The following is a 17,450-nucleotide window of genomic DNA, read 5'->3' on the forward strand; positions in this document are numbered from 1 at the left end:
AGTGTAAGCAAATAAAAATCACAATTCTTATTTTAATTTTGAATCCTTTCAAAATGTGGAAAAAAAACAATCTAACATGTTGACTGTCAATATCTGAAACAATAAACACAGGTTGTGTCCAGTAGCAGAATCTGCCATTTGGACTTTTGTATCTGACTTTAGGTCAGATAGTTTTGGGAGAAGAAAAATCTAATTTTTTATTTATTTAAACTCTGAATCAATTCAAAATTTGAAAAAAAATCTAAAATGTTGACAGTCAATATCTGATGTCTGCCACAAATGACTGTAGGATGAGCAGAGCTGTGGGGACTCTGAACTGAATTGCAAATTGGATGACATTTCGGAGAAGCTTTATGCTCTGCAAGGCGAAATTGTAATCAATTTGAGAGCCTCTACGAAACAACTACAGCACACAGACCTTCTGAATGTGTTTGCTCGCCCTAATCAAAACAATCCTCCTCTTGGCTCCCTCTGCATTGGCCTCGGCAGAGTCAAGCAGTTAACACCCCAGGAAGACCATCGCAGCTAAAGGGGTTCTGAATCCCTTCCTCCCTCTTCAAAGACACCAGGGGTGTTGACTCTGTTCTGTGATGCCGAAGGTAGCCACTTCCAAGCCTACGGACAAACACGCACCCATGGACTACCACTTTTACCTCCTTGGTACGATGGCCCAAAGAGAGTACGGGCAACTCGGTTTCAAATTTGGTAGCAAACATGGCGCCCTTCTGACCAATCATTTAGGAGATCCTCTAGCCATACTCTCTCTGATTGGTCAAAATTCCCTCACTTGACTACAGGGCGCCGTGTTTGCTACCGACTTTGAAACCGAGTTGGCCGGAATCTCTTTGGGCCATCGTACCAAGGAGGGGAGGGGAGGGGAGGTAAAAGTGGTAGTCCATGGGTGCGTGTTTGTCCGTAGGCTTGGAAGTGGCTACCTTCGGCATCACAGAACAGAGTCAGCATCCCAGGTGTCTTTGAAGAAGGAGGAAGGGATTCAGAGCCCATTTCGCTGCGATGGTCTTCCTGGGGTGTTAACTGCTTCACCCTGCCGAGGCCAATGCAGAGGGAGCCAAGAGGAGGATTGTTTTGGTTAGGGCGAGCAAACACATTCAGAAGGTCTGTGTGCTCTAGTTGTCCAGTCTGGCTCTCAAATTGATTATAATTTCGCTTTGCAGAGCATAAAGCTTCTCTGAGATGTCATCCAATTTGCGATTCAGTTCCCCACAGCTCTGCCCATGGTCTCTGTGATGGACAACAGAGCCGTCGGTGGCAGCAGCTTCGGGCCGGATGCCCGCCCCCTCCCTCCTCGTATGTGCTTTTCTCCAGGTTTTCTTCCGGTCTCAAACTGAAATGTACATTTTGTCGTACTTTTTATGCAACGACGATTAAGTTCCATTCCATTAATGCTGACCGAGCCAACAGTGGTTGTGTAGCCGCTGTGTAGTTCACTGACAAATCTTTATCATCCCCCAGTCGGGGCCAAAATCCTCTACCTGGACAACGCCATCCTTCAGCATCACTGGTGTTTCCCCTTTGGCGCGGACGGCAATCCGGAGGTGAACATCAGCTGGCGGTACAAGGGCGAAGAGCTGATAGAGACGGCATACACGTACACGAAGCTCCTGCGCGACTCCACCGACGGCTCGGAGAAGCACGGCTGCCTCTTCCTCAACAAGCCCACGCACATGAACAACGGCAACTACACTCTGAAGGTGGAGAACCGGTTGGGGCGGGACCAGGCCACCGCCAGCGGGATTTTCATGGACAACCCCTTCGACCCGTCCAACCCGGAGGGAATCATTCCGGGTGAGTTTTTATATTCTCTTTATGGGGATCATGCAGGGCAATTAGAGGAATATTACTTCAACATTTTGTATTGGAAGTAGTCTTTCTTAGATTTAATTGAAAAGTGCGAGCATTTCAAAAGGCACAGGTCACATTCATAGCAAGTATGTAAGGAGTACGCAACAGGAAGAGAAGTGCGTTCTTCTTTATACTCGGAATACAAGGTGGAAGGGAGGGAGTAGGCTCAGTTTGGAGGGGGGAGAGAGAGCATATGACGCAACTCAGTGGAAAGCAATGGGCCATCCAGACAATGATGTACTGTTAGACTGGGATGAAGAAGCCGACATTCACAGTCAAGCATGCGGACAAGGTCAGGATGTACGCTTCACAGAATGTGCTTTTCACAGTAATATAGATGTTCGGAATGAGACTAGAAAAGGGAAGTTGCTACTTTCAGAATGAGTGAACCATGGACAGTGCAATTGTAATCTATACAATGGCACATAAATGTTTTACAACACAATTTGACCGTGGGAGCTAAACTCCTCCGGAACCAAAGACGTAAAAGTGGACCTGATGATCCGGTTTGAGATCTGCACTTCATTAAAACTATTTGTGCTCTTTGTTCCCTCAAGTCATCAATGTGGATCCAAGTGAGTGTTCCTTTCTCTTCCACTCATTTTTTGTTTTTTATTTTTTCATTCAAGGATCAAAATGAACTAACAGAACATTATAATTAGTCATTAGAAAAACAAGAATGAAAAGGCAATTTTTCTGGATTCATAACATACAAATGTCATAACAAACAACAAAATAATTAAACATGGAAACAAACAAAAAAACAAAAAAACATGATTTAAAAAAAAATTGTTTTAAATGCATTAGGATATTTAGATTGTTTTATTTCACTGCCAAGATTGTCCTATAAACTTACACCTTTGATTGAAATGCATCTTTCCAGCTGCCCTGTTCTAAATCTCCATTTATTAAACAGCTGAGTTATTTTTAGATCAGGGGTGTCCAAACTTGTTGAAAAATCAAAGCTTGCGGGGGCCATTTGATACTTTTCATTTTCAAAACCAATATATAACCAAATATAACCAAATATATATTATTATTATTTATTCATTTTTTATTATTTGTTTGTATTTAATTTTTTCAATTCTTTATTCTATTTTTCTTTAACATTTAGGGCTCCGCTCAAGTAGTCTTAAGTCATAAACATTTAAAAAAAATAAGTTATATATATATATATATATATTTTTTTTTTTTTCAACGCGTAAATCTCTGGATCAATAATTTTTATGTTTTTATGCCCTTTTTGTTACAGGGGCAAAAACACAAAATATTCCACGAAAAAATATTTAAAAAAAGGAATATTCAATGTGAAGTAATTAGAGCCTTAACAACATAACATTGATTTTGATTCATTATTATTTTTGAGCATTGGCCGTTTACAAATAAAAATATCCCACTCAAACTCTTAGGGATCCAAAAGTGTTAAAAATAAGTTGTACTTTTTCTTTTTTTTTTTTACTTCCAATGCTTAAATCTGTACATCAACTTCAGATCTATACATGGATTATACCTTTTTATATATTTGTTTGTTTGTTTTAGACTCTTTTTTTTATTTTTCCTAAAAAATATTTCAAAGTGCAATATATGATGTGAAGTAATTGGAGCCTTGAATAGGTGAACAAATCATAACAACATTGATTTTGATTCATTATTATTTTTGGGGGCAATGACATTTCACCTTTTTTTACTTTTTGAAGTCTTTTTTTAAATAATATTTCTAATATGTGCCGCGGGCCATTAAAAAACTTTGGACACCCCTGTTTTAGATTACAATTACTTTTTCTTGTGATGTCAACTTCTTTTTTGACTGACACCTCACTGTTGCTGCGTCTCCTCAGCTCCCACCAACAGATCCAACATGGACGTCACAGAGAACCTGGAGAGTCGAGTCTTTGTGGTACGCAATGGTTGTTGTTGTGAGTACAGCGCTACCTCGGGATACCCGTTTTTTAGGATATCGGCTGTCTCTCGGCTGTTAATGCTTTAGGGGACAAGCACGAATTGGAGTTACGAGCATCATCACCACTAGATGGCGTAGTGAATGCCACAAGCAACCCCGTAAGAGCCGACCGAAACTTACTCGCTCGCATTAGCTTACAGCTAGAGATGGACATGACTTTGTTTTTCCAAGCTTTGGAAGGAAGAAAGCACTGCTAGCCTGCACCACACTGAAGCAGAATGAGTCCATAACACCAGCCAACAATGTTAAAATAATACCTACAAGGCGGACATTTATCCATGAAACCCAAAACCAGTGAAGTTGGCACGTTGTGTAAATCATAAATAAAAACAGAATACAATGATTTGCTAATCCTTTTCAACCCATATTCAATTGAATAGACTGCAAAGACAAGATACTTAACATTCGAACTGGAAAACTTTGTTATTTTTTGCATATATTAGTTCATTTGGAATTTGATGCCGGCAACATGTTTCATAAAAAGCTGGCACAAGTGGCAAAAAAGACTGAGAAAGTTGATGAATGCTCATCAAACACTTATTTGGAACATCCCACAGGTGAACAGGCTAATTGGGAACAGGTGGGTGCCATGATTGGGTACAAAAGCAGCTTCCATGAAATGCTCAGTCATTCACAAACGAGGGTGGGGCGAGGGTCACCACTTTGTGAACAAATGTGTGAGCAAATTGTCGAACAGTTTAAGAACAACATTTCTCAACGAGCTGTTGCAAGGAATTTAGGGATTTCACCGTCTAGGTTCAGAGAATCTGGAGAAATCACTGCACATAAGCGATGATATTACAGACCTTCGATCCCTTAGGCGGTACTGCATCAAAAAGCGACATCAGTGTGTAAAGGATATCAACACTGTCAGTAACTACAGTTCGTCGCTACATCTGTTAGTGCAAGTTAAAACTCTACTATGCAAAGCCAAAGCCATTTATCAACAACACCCAGAAACGCCGCCGGCTGATGGAAAAGGAGATACTGTAGAAGTCCACTCTCCAAGGTAAATTATGTACTTTATTACATTACGTCATAAAACTACTCCCTTTGTTTGTGTTTCCCTCTGTTGTATTGTTATTGTTACTGTTATTCATACAATATATATTATCTAAAACACAGGTGTCAAACTCAAGGCCCCGGGGGGGCCACATCATTTTATGTGGCCCGCGAAAACCTGGAAATAATATTCGTCAATAAAGTACATTATCTTTTCTTACTAAATGCATTTGTTCTTTTCAATTGTCAAGAAAAAAGACATGTATTTAAAATTTTTGTTGTTCAAATAAAACAACATACTTAAATATTTGCTCGATTTAAGATGTCAAAAATAAAATTGTACACGGTAAAAAGGACAATACATTTTAGGATAATAATTAAAAAAAAAAACTGGCCAAAATTGTACCTTAAAAAAATGTGGTACTGTTGTTCCATTTACAGTACCGTATTTTCCGCACCATAAGGCGCCCTGGGTTATAAGCCGCGCCTTCAATGAACGGCATATTTCAAAACTTTGTCCACCTATAAGACGCTCCGTGTTATAAGCCGCATCTAACTGCGCTAAAGGAATGTCAAAAAAACAGTCAGATAGGTCAGTCAAACTTTAATAATATATTAAAAACCAGCGTGATGTGGGCGCGCACGGAGTCGTATATCAACATGGACGGAGCTGCGTGAAAAAAGCCACCCGGCCTCTTCGCGTAAACTTACCTTAACCACTCGCTCATCTTTTCTTCATCCATCCCTTCGAGTTAGCTTTTATGATGACGCCGGCTGGAAAGGTCTCTTTTGGCAAGGTCTTCCTTTTGAATATCACCATGGGTGGAAGTTTCTGGCCATTAGCATGGCAAGCTAGAACCACAGTGAAGGATGACTTCTCATTCCCTGTGGTGCGAATATTCACCGTACGTGCTCCCGTTGTATCCACAGTGCGGTTCACAGGAATATCAAAAGTCAGTGGAACCTCGTCCATGTTGATAATGTTCTCTGGCCGGATCTTTTTTTCAGCTATCTTGTTTTTACAATATGCACGGAAAGTAGCCAGCTTTTCTTGAAAGTCTTTAGGCAGTTGCTGTGAAATAGTAATCCGTGTGCGGATGGAGAGATTGCGTCTTTTCATGAACCGGAAACCTGTCGCTTAGTAGGCGCCATTTTGTGGTCTTTACAGATGTAAACACACAAAGGAAATGAAACGTAATATCCGCGCGCTTCTTCTTCTTCTTCTACGCGGGCGGGTGGTTGCTTACAGTAGAAGAAGAAGCGCTTCCTGTTCTATGGGGGCGGGTGCTTACCTTGGCCGTTGCTTGCGTAGAAGAAGAAGCACTTCCTCTTCTACGGGGAAAAAAGATGGCGGCTGTTTACCGTAGTTGCGAGACCGAAACTTTATGAAAATGAATCTTAATATTAATCCATATATAAAGCGCACCGGGTTATAAGGCGCACTGTCAGCTTTTGAGAAAATTTGTGGTTTTTAGGTGCGCCTTATAGTGCGGAAAATACGGTAATACACAGTAAAAAATACAGTTAAAAAAATGGCAGCTCATTCACTACAATTTTGCCATTAAAAAAACGGTGCTGTAAAAACCACTAAGTTTTACTGTAAAATTCTGGCGACCGAATGACCACTTTTTGACCGCAAAATCTAAAGATTAGTTTTAGTCCATTCAAAAGAAATAATAATCAAAATATGTAGGATAAATATTACAATATACGTTAATATTCATGTATAAAAACAATAAATCAATAAAAACAATTTAGACAGCCCTGCACTAAAAGTTTGTTTTTCTTATTAAAATGCATTTCACGTTGTTTTAGGTTTCCACTTTTTAAGGTACAAGCTGCGTCACAAGTCCAATTCAACTTGTATCCCGAGGTACTGCTGAACTATTATTGTAGCGATGAAACAGCTTTGAAGTGTTTTTGCTTTGTTCCGGCAGGTGTCGGTGGCCGTGGGTCTCGCTCTGTTTGCCTGCACCTTCCTGCTCGCCACCGTCTTGGTTATCAACAAATGTGGCAAGAACTCCAAGTTTGGCATACACCGTGAGTTTGTGCTGGAAAACGTTGATGTAGCTTTGCATGTCTATTATAAACTGCAATATTACTGTAGAGAAAGCACAATCTGCCCTGTGTGTAGCCTGGTCCTGAAAGTAACACTTCAAGTTAACAGGGCCCCGTTGTCTAACGGTTCCCAGACTTGTTGTCGTGTCATATGCTCTCTTCACGTCCCAAACTGAGCCTACTCCCGCTCTCCCGTCCCGTATTCAGTGTAGAAACAGCAAAGTGCACATTCCTTCCATACTTGCTACAAATGTGACCTGTGCTTTTTAAACCACTCAAGCTTTTCAAATAAATCTAAGAAAGACAATTTTGTTTTACTACTTTATTAGAAAATTTCCATTACAATTTATTTGCCAAGGCTAGACAATACCACAGTCAGTCAACTTGGATGCTTTAGAGTACTAGTAATAGTAGTAGTACTAACGGTAGTACTAGTAGTAGTAACTTATGGAACGCACAACCAGGGACATGGGTACCGGATTCAGTACTTTAATTGGTGCCGACTGAATTCCGTCAGTACTACTGTGTACTGATTCACGGAAGATCCAAAACTACCATACCTTTCTTGCACGTTCGGTTGTAAACTCGGCACCAACTCAAACACTTGGCGGGCAAACAAGTCGACGCACCGTCGCCACGTCCTGACCTAGGTGCAGGTTAGGCAACGCATACGCACAAAGTACTTACAAGCAGAAACAGTGTGGAGACAGAAAAGGGAGAATGGACGCATTTTGGCCCTAAAAAATAGCGATAAAGTTGAAGCTATGAACAGTGAAGCGCCGCTCTGCAAGAGGCGCTTAGTTCTTGGTCTTGTTAGCTGTTAGCTAGCTAGCGGTCGGTGGTGTTTTAGCTAGTTCTTAATCGCTAATCCTCGCCTCCATGGCAACAAGTAAGTATAAGTAGTAAATAGTAAATTAGTATCATCCCTGCAGACGAGGAATAGCTAAACATGCTTCACTGCACACCATAGGAGGATACAATAGCTCACTGCTAACAGCAAGCTAGCGCTCTTGAATGTGTAAACAAATGCCATGGGTGGGTCTACACAGACATCGACTGTAATGATACCAAATACAAGAGCTGTACATAGTCGATAATGATTACATCGATATTTTTTGTTATCACAAAATCTTTCGTCTTTTTTATTGTTTATAAAGTCAGGAAATTCGTCCTTGGTCACAGGAGAACTTTAATTATGACCAATGTATGATCCTGTAAGTACTAAACTAATGTAAAGTATCAAACGAGAAGAATAAGTGATTATTACATTCAAACAGAAGTGTAGATAGAACATGTTAAAAGAGAGTAAGCAAATATTAACAATAAATGAAAAAGTATATTAATAATTTTGACAAAATACTAGAATGATAAATGACACAATATGTTACTGCATACGTCAGCAGACTAATTAGGAGCCTTTGTTTGTTTACTTACTACTAAAAGACAAGTTGTCTTGTATGTTCAACATCTTATTTCATGACAACATTCTTCTTTTATTGCAATAAGAAACATATGTTTAATGAATCATAAGATTTTCTGTTAAAATAAAGCCAATAATGCAATTTTTTGTAGTGCCCTTTATTTTGAATAGTGTCGAAATACATTTTGGTACCGGTACCAAATGATTGGTATCTGGACTAGCCTACTGACATCTACCGTCTTGGAATTGCACCTGCTTGCAAAGTCTGCTATATAATACTTGCAACATAATACTTGCAACATAATGGTTGCAATATAATACTTGCAATATAGTACTTGCAACATAATACTTGCAACATAATACTTGCAACATGATACTTGCAATATTATACTTGCAACATAATACTTGCAATAGAATACTTGCAACATAATACTTGCAATATTATACTTGCAACATAATACTTGCAATAGAATACTTGCAACATAATACTTGCAATATTATACTTGCAACATAATACTTGCAACATAATACTTGCAATAGAATACTTGCAACATAATACTTGCAATATAATACTTGCAATATAATACTTGCAACATAATACTTGCAATATAATACTTGCAACATAATACTTGCAACATAATACTTGCAATATAATACTTGCAATATAATACTTGCAACATAATACTTGCAACATAATACTTGCAACCTAATACTTGCAACATAATACTTGCAATATAATACTTGCAACATAATACTTGCAACATGATACTTGCAACATAATACTTGCAATAGAATACTTGCAACATAATACTTGCAACATAATACTTGCAACATAATACTTCAATATATTACTTGCAATATAGTACTTGCAACATAATACTTGCAACATAATACTTTCAACATAATACTTGCAACATACTTGCAACATAATACTTGCAACATAATACTTGCAACATAATACTTGCAATATAATACTTGCAACATAATACTTGCAACATGATACTTGCAACATAATACTTGCAACATAATACTTGCGATATAATACTTGCAATATAATACTTGCAACATAATACTTGCAACATAATACTTGCAACATAATACTTGCAACATAATACTTGCAATATAATACTTCAATATAATACTTGCAATATAGTACTTGCAACATAATACTTGCAACATAATACTTGCAATATAGTACTTGCAACATAATACTTGCAACATAATACTTGCTACATGATACTTGCGATATAATACTTGCGATATAATACTTGCAATATAATACTTGCAACATAATACTTGCAACAGAATACTTGCAACAGAATACTTGCAATAGAATACTTGCAACATAATACTTGCAACATAATACTTGCAACATCCATCCCATCCATTTTCTACCGCTTGTCCCTTTTGGGGTCGCGGGGGGTTGTTGGAGCCTATCTCAGCTACAATTGGGCGGAAGGCGGGGTACACTCTGGACAAGTCGCCACCTTATAGCAGGGCCTACTAGCAACATAATACTTGCAATATTATACTTGCAATAGAATACTTGCAACAAAATACTTACAACATCAATCCATCCATTTTCTACCGCTTATTCCCTTTTTGGGGTCGCGGGGGGCGCTGGAGCCTATCTCAGCTACAATCGGGCGGAAGGCGGGGTACACCCTGGACAAGTCGTCACCTCATCGCAGGGCCAACACAGATAGACAGACAACATTCACACTCACATTCACACAGTAGGGCCAATTTAGTGTTGCCAATCAACCTGCATGTCTTTGGAGGTGGGAGGAAGCCGGAGTACCCGGAGGGAACCCACGCAGTCACGGGGAGAACATGCAAACTCCACACAGAAAGATCCCGAGCCCGGGATTGAACCCAAGACTACTCAGGACCTTCGTATTGTGAGGCAGATGCACTAACCCCTCTTCCACCGTGCTGCTTACAACATAATACTTGCAATATTATACTTGCAATAGAATACTTGCAACATAATACTTGCAACAAAATACTTGCAACATAATACTTGCAACATAATACTTGCAATAGAATACTTGCAATAGAATACTTGCAATAGAATACTTGCAATATAATACTTGCAATGTAGTACTTGCAACATAATACTTGCAACATAATACTTGCAACATAATACTTGCAACATAATACTTGCGATATAATACTTGCAATATAGTACTTGCAACATAATACTTGCAACATAATACTTGCAATAGAATACTTGCAATATTATACTTGCAACATAATACTTGCAATAGAATACTTGCAACATCCATCCCATCCATTTTCTACCGCTTGTCCCTTTTGGGGTCGGGGTCGGGGGGGGTCGTTGGAGCCTATCTCAGCTACAATTGGGCGGAAGGCGGGGTATACCCTGGACAAGTCGCCACCTCATAGCAGGGCCTACTAGCAACATAATACTTGCAATATTATACTTGCAATAGAATACTTTCAACATAATACTTGCAATATTATACTTGCAACATAATACTTGCAACAAAATACTTGCAACATAATACTTGCAACATAATACTTGCAATAGAATACTTGCAATAGAATACTTGCAATATAATACTTGCAACATAATACTTGCAACATAATACTTGCAAGATAATACTTGCAACATAATACTTGCAATAGAATACTTGCAACATAATACTTGCAATAGAATACTTGCAACATAATACTTGCAACATAATACTTGCAACATTATACTTGCAACTTAATACTTGCAACATTATACTTGCAACATTATACTTGCAACATAATACTTGCAACATAATATTTGCAATACAATAATTGCAACATAATACTTGCAACATAATACTTGCAATATAGTACATGCAATATAGTACTTGCAACATAATACTTGCAACCGAATACTTGGAACATAATACTTGCAACATAATACTTGCAATATATTACTTGCAATATAATACTTGGAACATAATACTTGCAATATAATACTTGCAATATACTTGCAGCATAATACTTGCAAGATAATACTTGCAACATAATACTTGGAACATAATACTTGCAATATAATACTTGGAACATAATACTTGCAACATAATACTTGGAACATAATACTTGCAATATAATACTTGCAACATAATACTTGTAACATAATACTTGCAACATAATTGGAACATAATACTTGCAACATAATACTTGGAACATAATACTTGCAATATAATACTTGCAATATAATACTTGCAATATAATACTTGCAACATAATACTTGTAACATAATACTTGCAACATAATTGGAACATAATACTTGCAACATAATACTTGCAATATATTACTTGCAATATAATACTTGGAACATAATACTTGCAATATAATACTTGGAACATAATACTTGCAACATAATACTTGGAACATAATACTTGCAACATAATACTTGGAACATAATACTTGCAATATAATACTTGCAACATTATACTTGCAACATAATTGGAACATAATACTTCAACATGATACTTGCAACATAATACTTGCAACATAATACATGCAACATAATACTTGCAAATGTGACCCAAAAGTGTAAGGAAACAAAATATTACGACATGAGCGGTCTGCAGCTTTAAAAGTGTGCTGCTCGTGTTGACAATACACGACAAAAGTGTGATTTTATTGATTTCCTGCACAGTGATCGGTTCTTCGTGCTGTATCGTGGCGGCGAGAAGGCGACGCTCCGCAGAGAGGCCGGCTAATGTAACTTTGCACACGCTGTGTCAGGCGGCCTAAAGTGCCTTAATTACTGCCAGAGAGCAGAACACCTCCCTTGGTACGCGCGTGCGGTGCAGGCCATTAAAGATGACGGACAAAAGCGGAGCAGAGAGCGCACATTTACACTTGTGGCTCTAAAAGTGCCTAAGTGGCTCTGATTGCCTAAGTGGACTCCTTCCCTCCATCAGCTTGCTCTCCATTTTTGGACCCTGGAGGTTCTGCGGTTTGGCCGGCGAGTGGAGTCGACTGTTTAGGCCTAGCTCGTTTGGCCTTCTACTGATAGCGTTTAGGCTTCACGCGCCGCCTTTGGCTCGACTTCAATGCGGCCTGATTGCCGCGCTGATGACGGCCATTATTAATCCGACGCCAGCAGACGGGGATGTTTGGTTCCTGAGAATATTCCGCCACAATCACCAGACTTGATTGCTTGTTTGCTGTCATCAGGCTCGTCTGTGCTGGGCACCGAGGACGACCTGGCCGTGTCGCTGCGCTTCATGAAATTCGGGACCAGCCCGCCTTCCTCCGACGAAGACTCGGGCCTGTCCAGCTTTGTGGAGAACCCGCAGTACTTCTGCGGCATCATCAAGGACAAAGACATGTGTGAGTGTGTCCAACGTGCGGCCATTTGCAGGCCATGACTCGTTTTTATTGGCCGTATTTTCTGAACTATAGAGCGCACCTTAATGTAAGCCGACCCACTAAATTTAGAAATATACATATTTTTCCATATATTAGTCGCACCGGACTATAAGCCGCAGATATATACGTTGTGAAATTAGTTATTTACACAGCATTATTTTATAAATATTTATTTACATACCTTAATTGTTTCCAAACCGTGTCTGTAACACGGCAGTAAACCGGCTGATCAAACAAAACAGAAGTCATCGTCATGGACCCACTAGCTGCGCAAGCTAGCTCTCCAATCCGCCAAACCAGTGTTTTTCAACCTTTTTTGAGCCAAGGCACATTTTTTGCGTTGGAAAAAATCCGGAGGCACACCACCAGCAGAAATAATTCAAAAACTGAACTCAGTTGACAGTAAAAAGTGTTGTCGCAATTGTTGGATATGACTTTAAACCATAACCAAGCATGCATCAATATAGCTCTTGTCTCAAAGTAGGTGTACTCTCACCACCTGTCACATCACCCCCTGACTTATTTTGACTTTTTTGCTGTTTTCCTGTGTGTAGTGCTTTAGTTGTTGTCTTGCGCTCCTATTTTGGTGGCTTTTTCTCTTTTTTTTGTATTTTCCTGTAGCAGTTTCATGTCTTCCTTTGAGCGATATTTCCCGCATCTACTTTGTTTTAGCAATCAAGAATATTTCAGTTATTTTTATCCTTCTTTGTGGGGACATTGTTGATTGTCATGTCATGTCCGGATGTACATTGTGGACGCCGTCTTTGCTCCCCAGTAAGTCTTTGCTGTCGTCCAGCATTTTGTTTTTGTTTACTTTGTAGCCAGTTCAGTCTTAATTTCGTTCTTCATAGCCTTCCCTAAGCCTCAGTGCCTTTTCTTAGGGGCACTCGCCTTTTGTAATTTTAGGTTTAAGCATTAGATACCTTTTTACCTGCACGCTGCCTCCCGCTGTTTCCGACATCTACAAAGCAATTAGCTACCTGCTGCCACCTACTGATATGGAAGAGTATTACACGGTTACTCTGCCGAGCTCTAGACAGCACCAACACTCAACAACAACACATAATTTGCAGACTATAATCACTGGTTTGCAAAAAAAATATTTTTAACCCAAATAGGTGAAATTAGATAATCTCCCACGGCACACTAGTGTGCACAGTGGTTGAAAAACACTGCTATAGATGACTCACGACAGTTCTCTGCTGTTGGAACATAAATTAATGTTTAGGATGGACAAAGACTTTTCAAGTGTAAAACTTGTGGTTGACAGAGCATCACAAGTTGCAGATTTATTTCTGTAATTAGAATGAAATATTACTAAAATCAGTTATAATGAATGAAAACAGTACAGTAGCCTGAGTTTGTTCTCTTACTGCTATGTAGTGTCTACTTTTAAGTATGTGTGCTGTAAAACGAGTAAAACATCAATACTGTATTTCTTTTCCATCTGTTGTTAAAATCCTGTGCTGTTACAGGGAGAACTTAAAACATTGATAACAAATTCATGAAGTTAATTTTACTCTTATTGAAAAAATAAAAAAATGCTGCAAATTCTGGCATTTTAGGCGGCAAGGATGCCACACAAAACCGTGGAAACAAGCATCCTTCCTTTCGTCCATTCAGGTGTCCAGCACATTAAGCGGCAGGACATCGCCTTGAAGTGGGAGCTGGGCGAAGGCGCCTTCGGCAAAGTCTACCTGGCCACGTGCGCCCACCTGAGCCCCGACAGCGACAAGATGCTGGTCGCCATCAAGGTGAGCGCTCTGCTTTGGCTGCGTACCCCGAGACGCCGGTCAAAGTCTTTCAGCCTCCTGATTAACACTTTCAAAGCTTCTGTCGTTGTCCTTCCAATCAGTCTGGCATTGAAGAAATCGTACTTGAGCATAAAACTTGGGTGTGCGTAGTGCGGCCCGGGGGCCGTTTGCCGCCCGAGGACCGAGTTTTAGTGGCCCTGCCGCATGTTGTCGGAAAAAAAACAAAAGTGGAAATGTAAGAAAAAAGAGCAAAATATCGGAATGTTAATGAGATAAAGCTGAAATGTTTTGATCGATCATTGATAATAATAATATACTTTAATAATATACTTAGTCACCGATAACACAAAGTTTTTGTCTTTAGATATATATTCAATATCTGTTTTAAAAAAATAAAAAATATCAAAATGGCCCCTGCATACTTTGATATGTAAATAATACTAACTTATAAATGTATGCATTTAAATTATTGTCATTATTATTACTATTACTATTATTATTGTTATCACTATTATTATTATTATTCCTGTTAATATTATTATTATTATTAATATCACTATTATTATTGTTATTATTATTATTATCACTATTACTATTATCATCAGTATTATTATTATTATTACTATTATTATTATTATGATCATTATTAATATTATCACTATTATTATTATTATATTGTTACTGGGAAGAAAAAATAACAGTCAAATTGTAAACAAAAAGAGAAAAAAAAATCTGAATAAATGACAAAATGCTGAAACTATTCATATATTCCGTCATCGATAACACGGAGCCGACACAAGGTTTTGTCTTTAAATATATATATATAAAATATGTTTTTGCATTTTCTTTTTCAATAAAAAAATATCATCATGGCCCCTGCATACTCTGACTTTTCAGTATGTGGCCCTTAGTGGAAATGATTAGACACACCTAAAATTCATAATAAAAGCTTATATTATCATTATTTTATTCTTACTGGGGGGAAAAACAACACTAAAATTGTAAGCAAAAACAGCAAAAAATATCTGAATAAATGACAGAAAGCTGAAACTATTAGTTAATCGATAACACAAAGTTTTGTTTTTATATACAGTATATATATATATATATATATATATATATATATATATATATATATATATATATATATATATGTTTTTTTCCAATAAAAAATATCATAATGGCCCCTGCATACTCTGACTTTTCACTATGTGGCCCTTGGTCGAAAAAGTTTATACAAGACTAAACTATCATAATAGAAGCTTTTGTTGAAAAAATAAATAAATAAATAAAGTTTAGTTTGTTTGTTAGTTAAAAATGTAAATAATAATGACTTATGAATGACTTAATTAGCAAAATTATAACAACAAAAATAAACACTGTTAAATATGTAACTGAGCAATATTATTTTCATACAGGCAGCATTTTGGACACACTAGTTTATGCAGTTTCACAATCATATTATTACTATCACTATTATTATCATTGTTTTATTCTTACTGGGGGGAAAACAACAGTAAAATTGTAAGCAAAAACAGCAAAAAAATCAGAATAAATGACAAAAAGCTGAAACTATTTATTATTATATTTTGTAAACGATAACACACAGTTTTGTCTTTAAATATTTTATATATATATATATATATATATATATATATATATATATATCTCTGTTTTTAGCATTTTTTTCCTCATAAAAAATATCAAAATGGCCCCTGCATACTTTGACTTTTCAGTATGTGGCCCTCGGTGGAAAAAGTTAGACACCCCAGTCTAAAATACTAGAAGCTCTCGAAATAAAATCAAATAAAAATGTAAACAAAGTTTAGTTTGTTTCTTAATTACTTAAAAATTAAATATTGCTATACTAACTTATGAAATAATTAGTTTAAAAATGACAACAACCATAATAAGCACATTTAAATGCGTAACTGAACATTAATATTTTTGTACAGGCAGCATTTTGGACACACTATGTTATGCAGTTACATAATCATATTATTATTATTGTTGTTATATTACTATAATTAGTATTATCATTATTATTATTGATTTTAATATTTCATTCTTACTTGGGGGAAAACAAAAACAGTAAAAATGTAAACCAAACAAATCTGAATAAATGACAAAAAGCTGAAATGTTGTAACTATTAATTAATATATTTTGTCAGGGATAACACAACGTTTTGTCTTTAAATATATAAAACATCTTTTTTTTAGCACTTTCTTTCACAAAATAAAAAAATACCCAATGGCCCCTGCAGACTTTGACTTTTCAGTATGTGGCCCTTGGTGGAAAAAGTCAGGACACCCCAGTCATAAAACATTTCAATTCACCAGTGATCTGATTTATGTTGCTGTTGCATGGTATCTTGTTGCTAGGCAGAATTAAGCACTATAGAAAAAAACTTTCTGGTAAAAAAAACAAAAAAAAACAAACATTTACACTTTTTAAAATGTTTAGTATTTCTTTGACAAACAATTGAATCAACATCGAGCAAAAAAAAAACCTTGCTTGTAATTTAGTTCCTTCTCAGCGAGATTTTACTGCAATATTTCAAATACATTCACGTATCGTGCCAAACAAAGAAGCACTTTTTTATTTTTCAAGTAGCTAACTTCCTGGTAGCAAGGCTAACTTTTAGGTAGCAAGGCTTACTTCCTTGTAGCTAACTTCCAGCTACCAAGGCTAACTTCCCGGTACCAAGGCACATATATGCGTGCCAAGGCGGGCAGCACGCCAAGGCCAGGACTAGGTGAAAATTTGCCAATGATACTCGAACTTGCTTTATAAATAATATATTTATTTAAATAAAGCATTTTTTCTCCTCTGTTGACAGCAGTGTTGGCGCTAGGAATTTTCAAAATGGGGTCACAGGGACCCATCAAGTCATAAAAATGGGGTCCCACAGTAAATTTTTGGGGGCCCCACTTTTTTGTAAGCGTTTTGAAAATTTTTTATAATATTAAGGCATTATCCTGTTATATCTCACATTCTATATTGTGT

At 37.4% G+C, this 17,450-nt stretch overlaps 1 protein-coding gene across 4 annotated transcripts in view; it reads left to right on the forward strand.

Moving 5' to 3' along the window:
• ntrk1 (neurotrophic tyrosine kinase, receptor, type 1) overlaps nucleotides 1–17,450 on the forward strand; it is a 223,849-nt gene that overhangs the window by 179,543 nt on the left and 26,856 nt on the right. For 3 of the 4 annotated variants that reach the window (XR_009817612.1, XM_061983098.2, XM_061983099.1), the window contains 6 exons: nucleotides 1,474–1,806; nucleotides 2,421–2,438; nucleotides 3,702–3,760; nucleotides 6,763–6,865; nucleotides 12,495–12,650; nucleotides 14,313–14,443. Coding sequence is in view for 3 of the 4 variants with exons in the window: in XM_061983098.2 (XP_061839082.1) it covers nucleotides 1,474–1,806; nucleotides 2,421–2,438; nucleotides 3,702–3,760; nucleotides 6,763–6,865; nucleotides 12,495–12,650; nucleotides 14,313–14,443 (800 nt within the window). In the remaining variant the exon portion in view is untranslated. The remainder of the gene's footprint in view (nucleotides 1–1,473; nucleotides 1,807–2,420; nucleotides 2,439–3,701; nucleotides 3,761–6,762; nucleotides 6,866–12,494; nucleotides 12,651–14,312; nucleotides 14,444–17,450) is intronic. The other variant, XM_061983101.1, reaches the window with a different exon arrangement.

This window comes from Nerophis lumbriciformis, linkage group LG21 (assembly GCF_033978685.3).
Source record: "Nerophis lumbriciformis linkage group LG21, RoL_Nlum_v2.1, whole genome shotgun sequence".
Classification (NCBI taxonomy): domain Eukaryota; kingdom Metazoa; phylum Chordata; class Actinopteri; order Syngnathiformes; family Syngnathidae; genus Nerophis; species Nerophis lumbriciformis.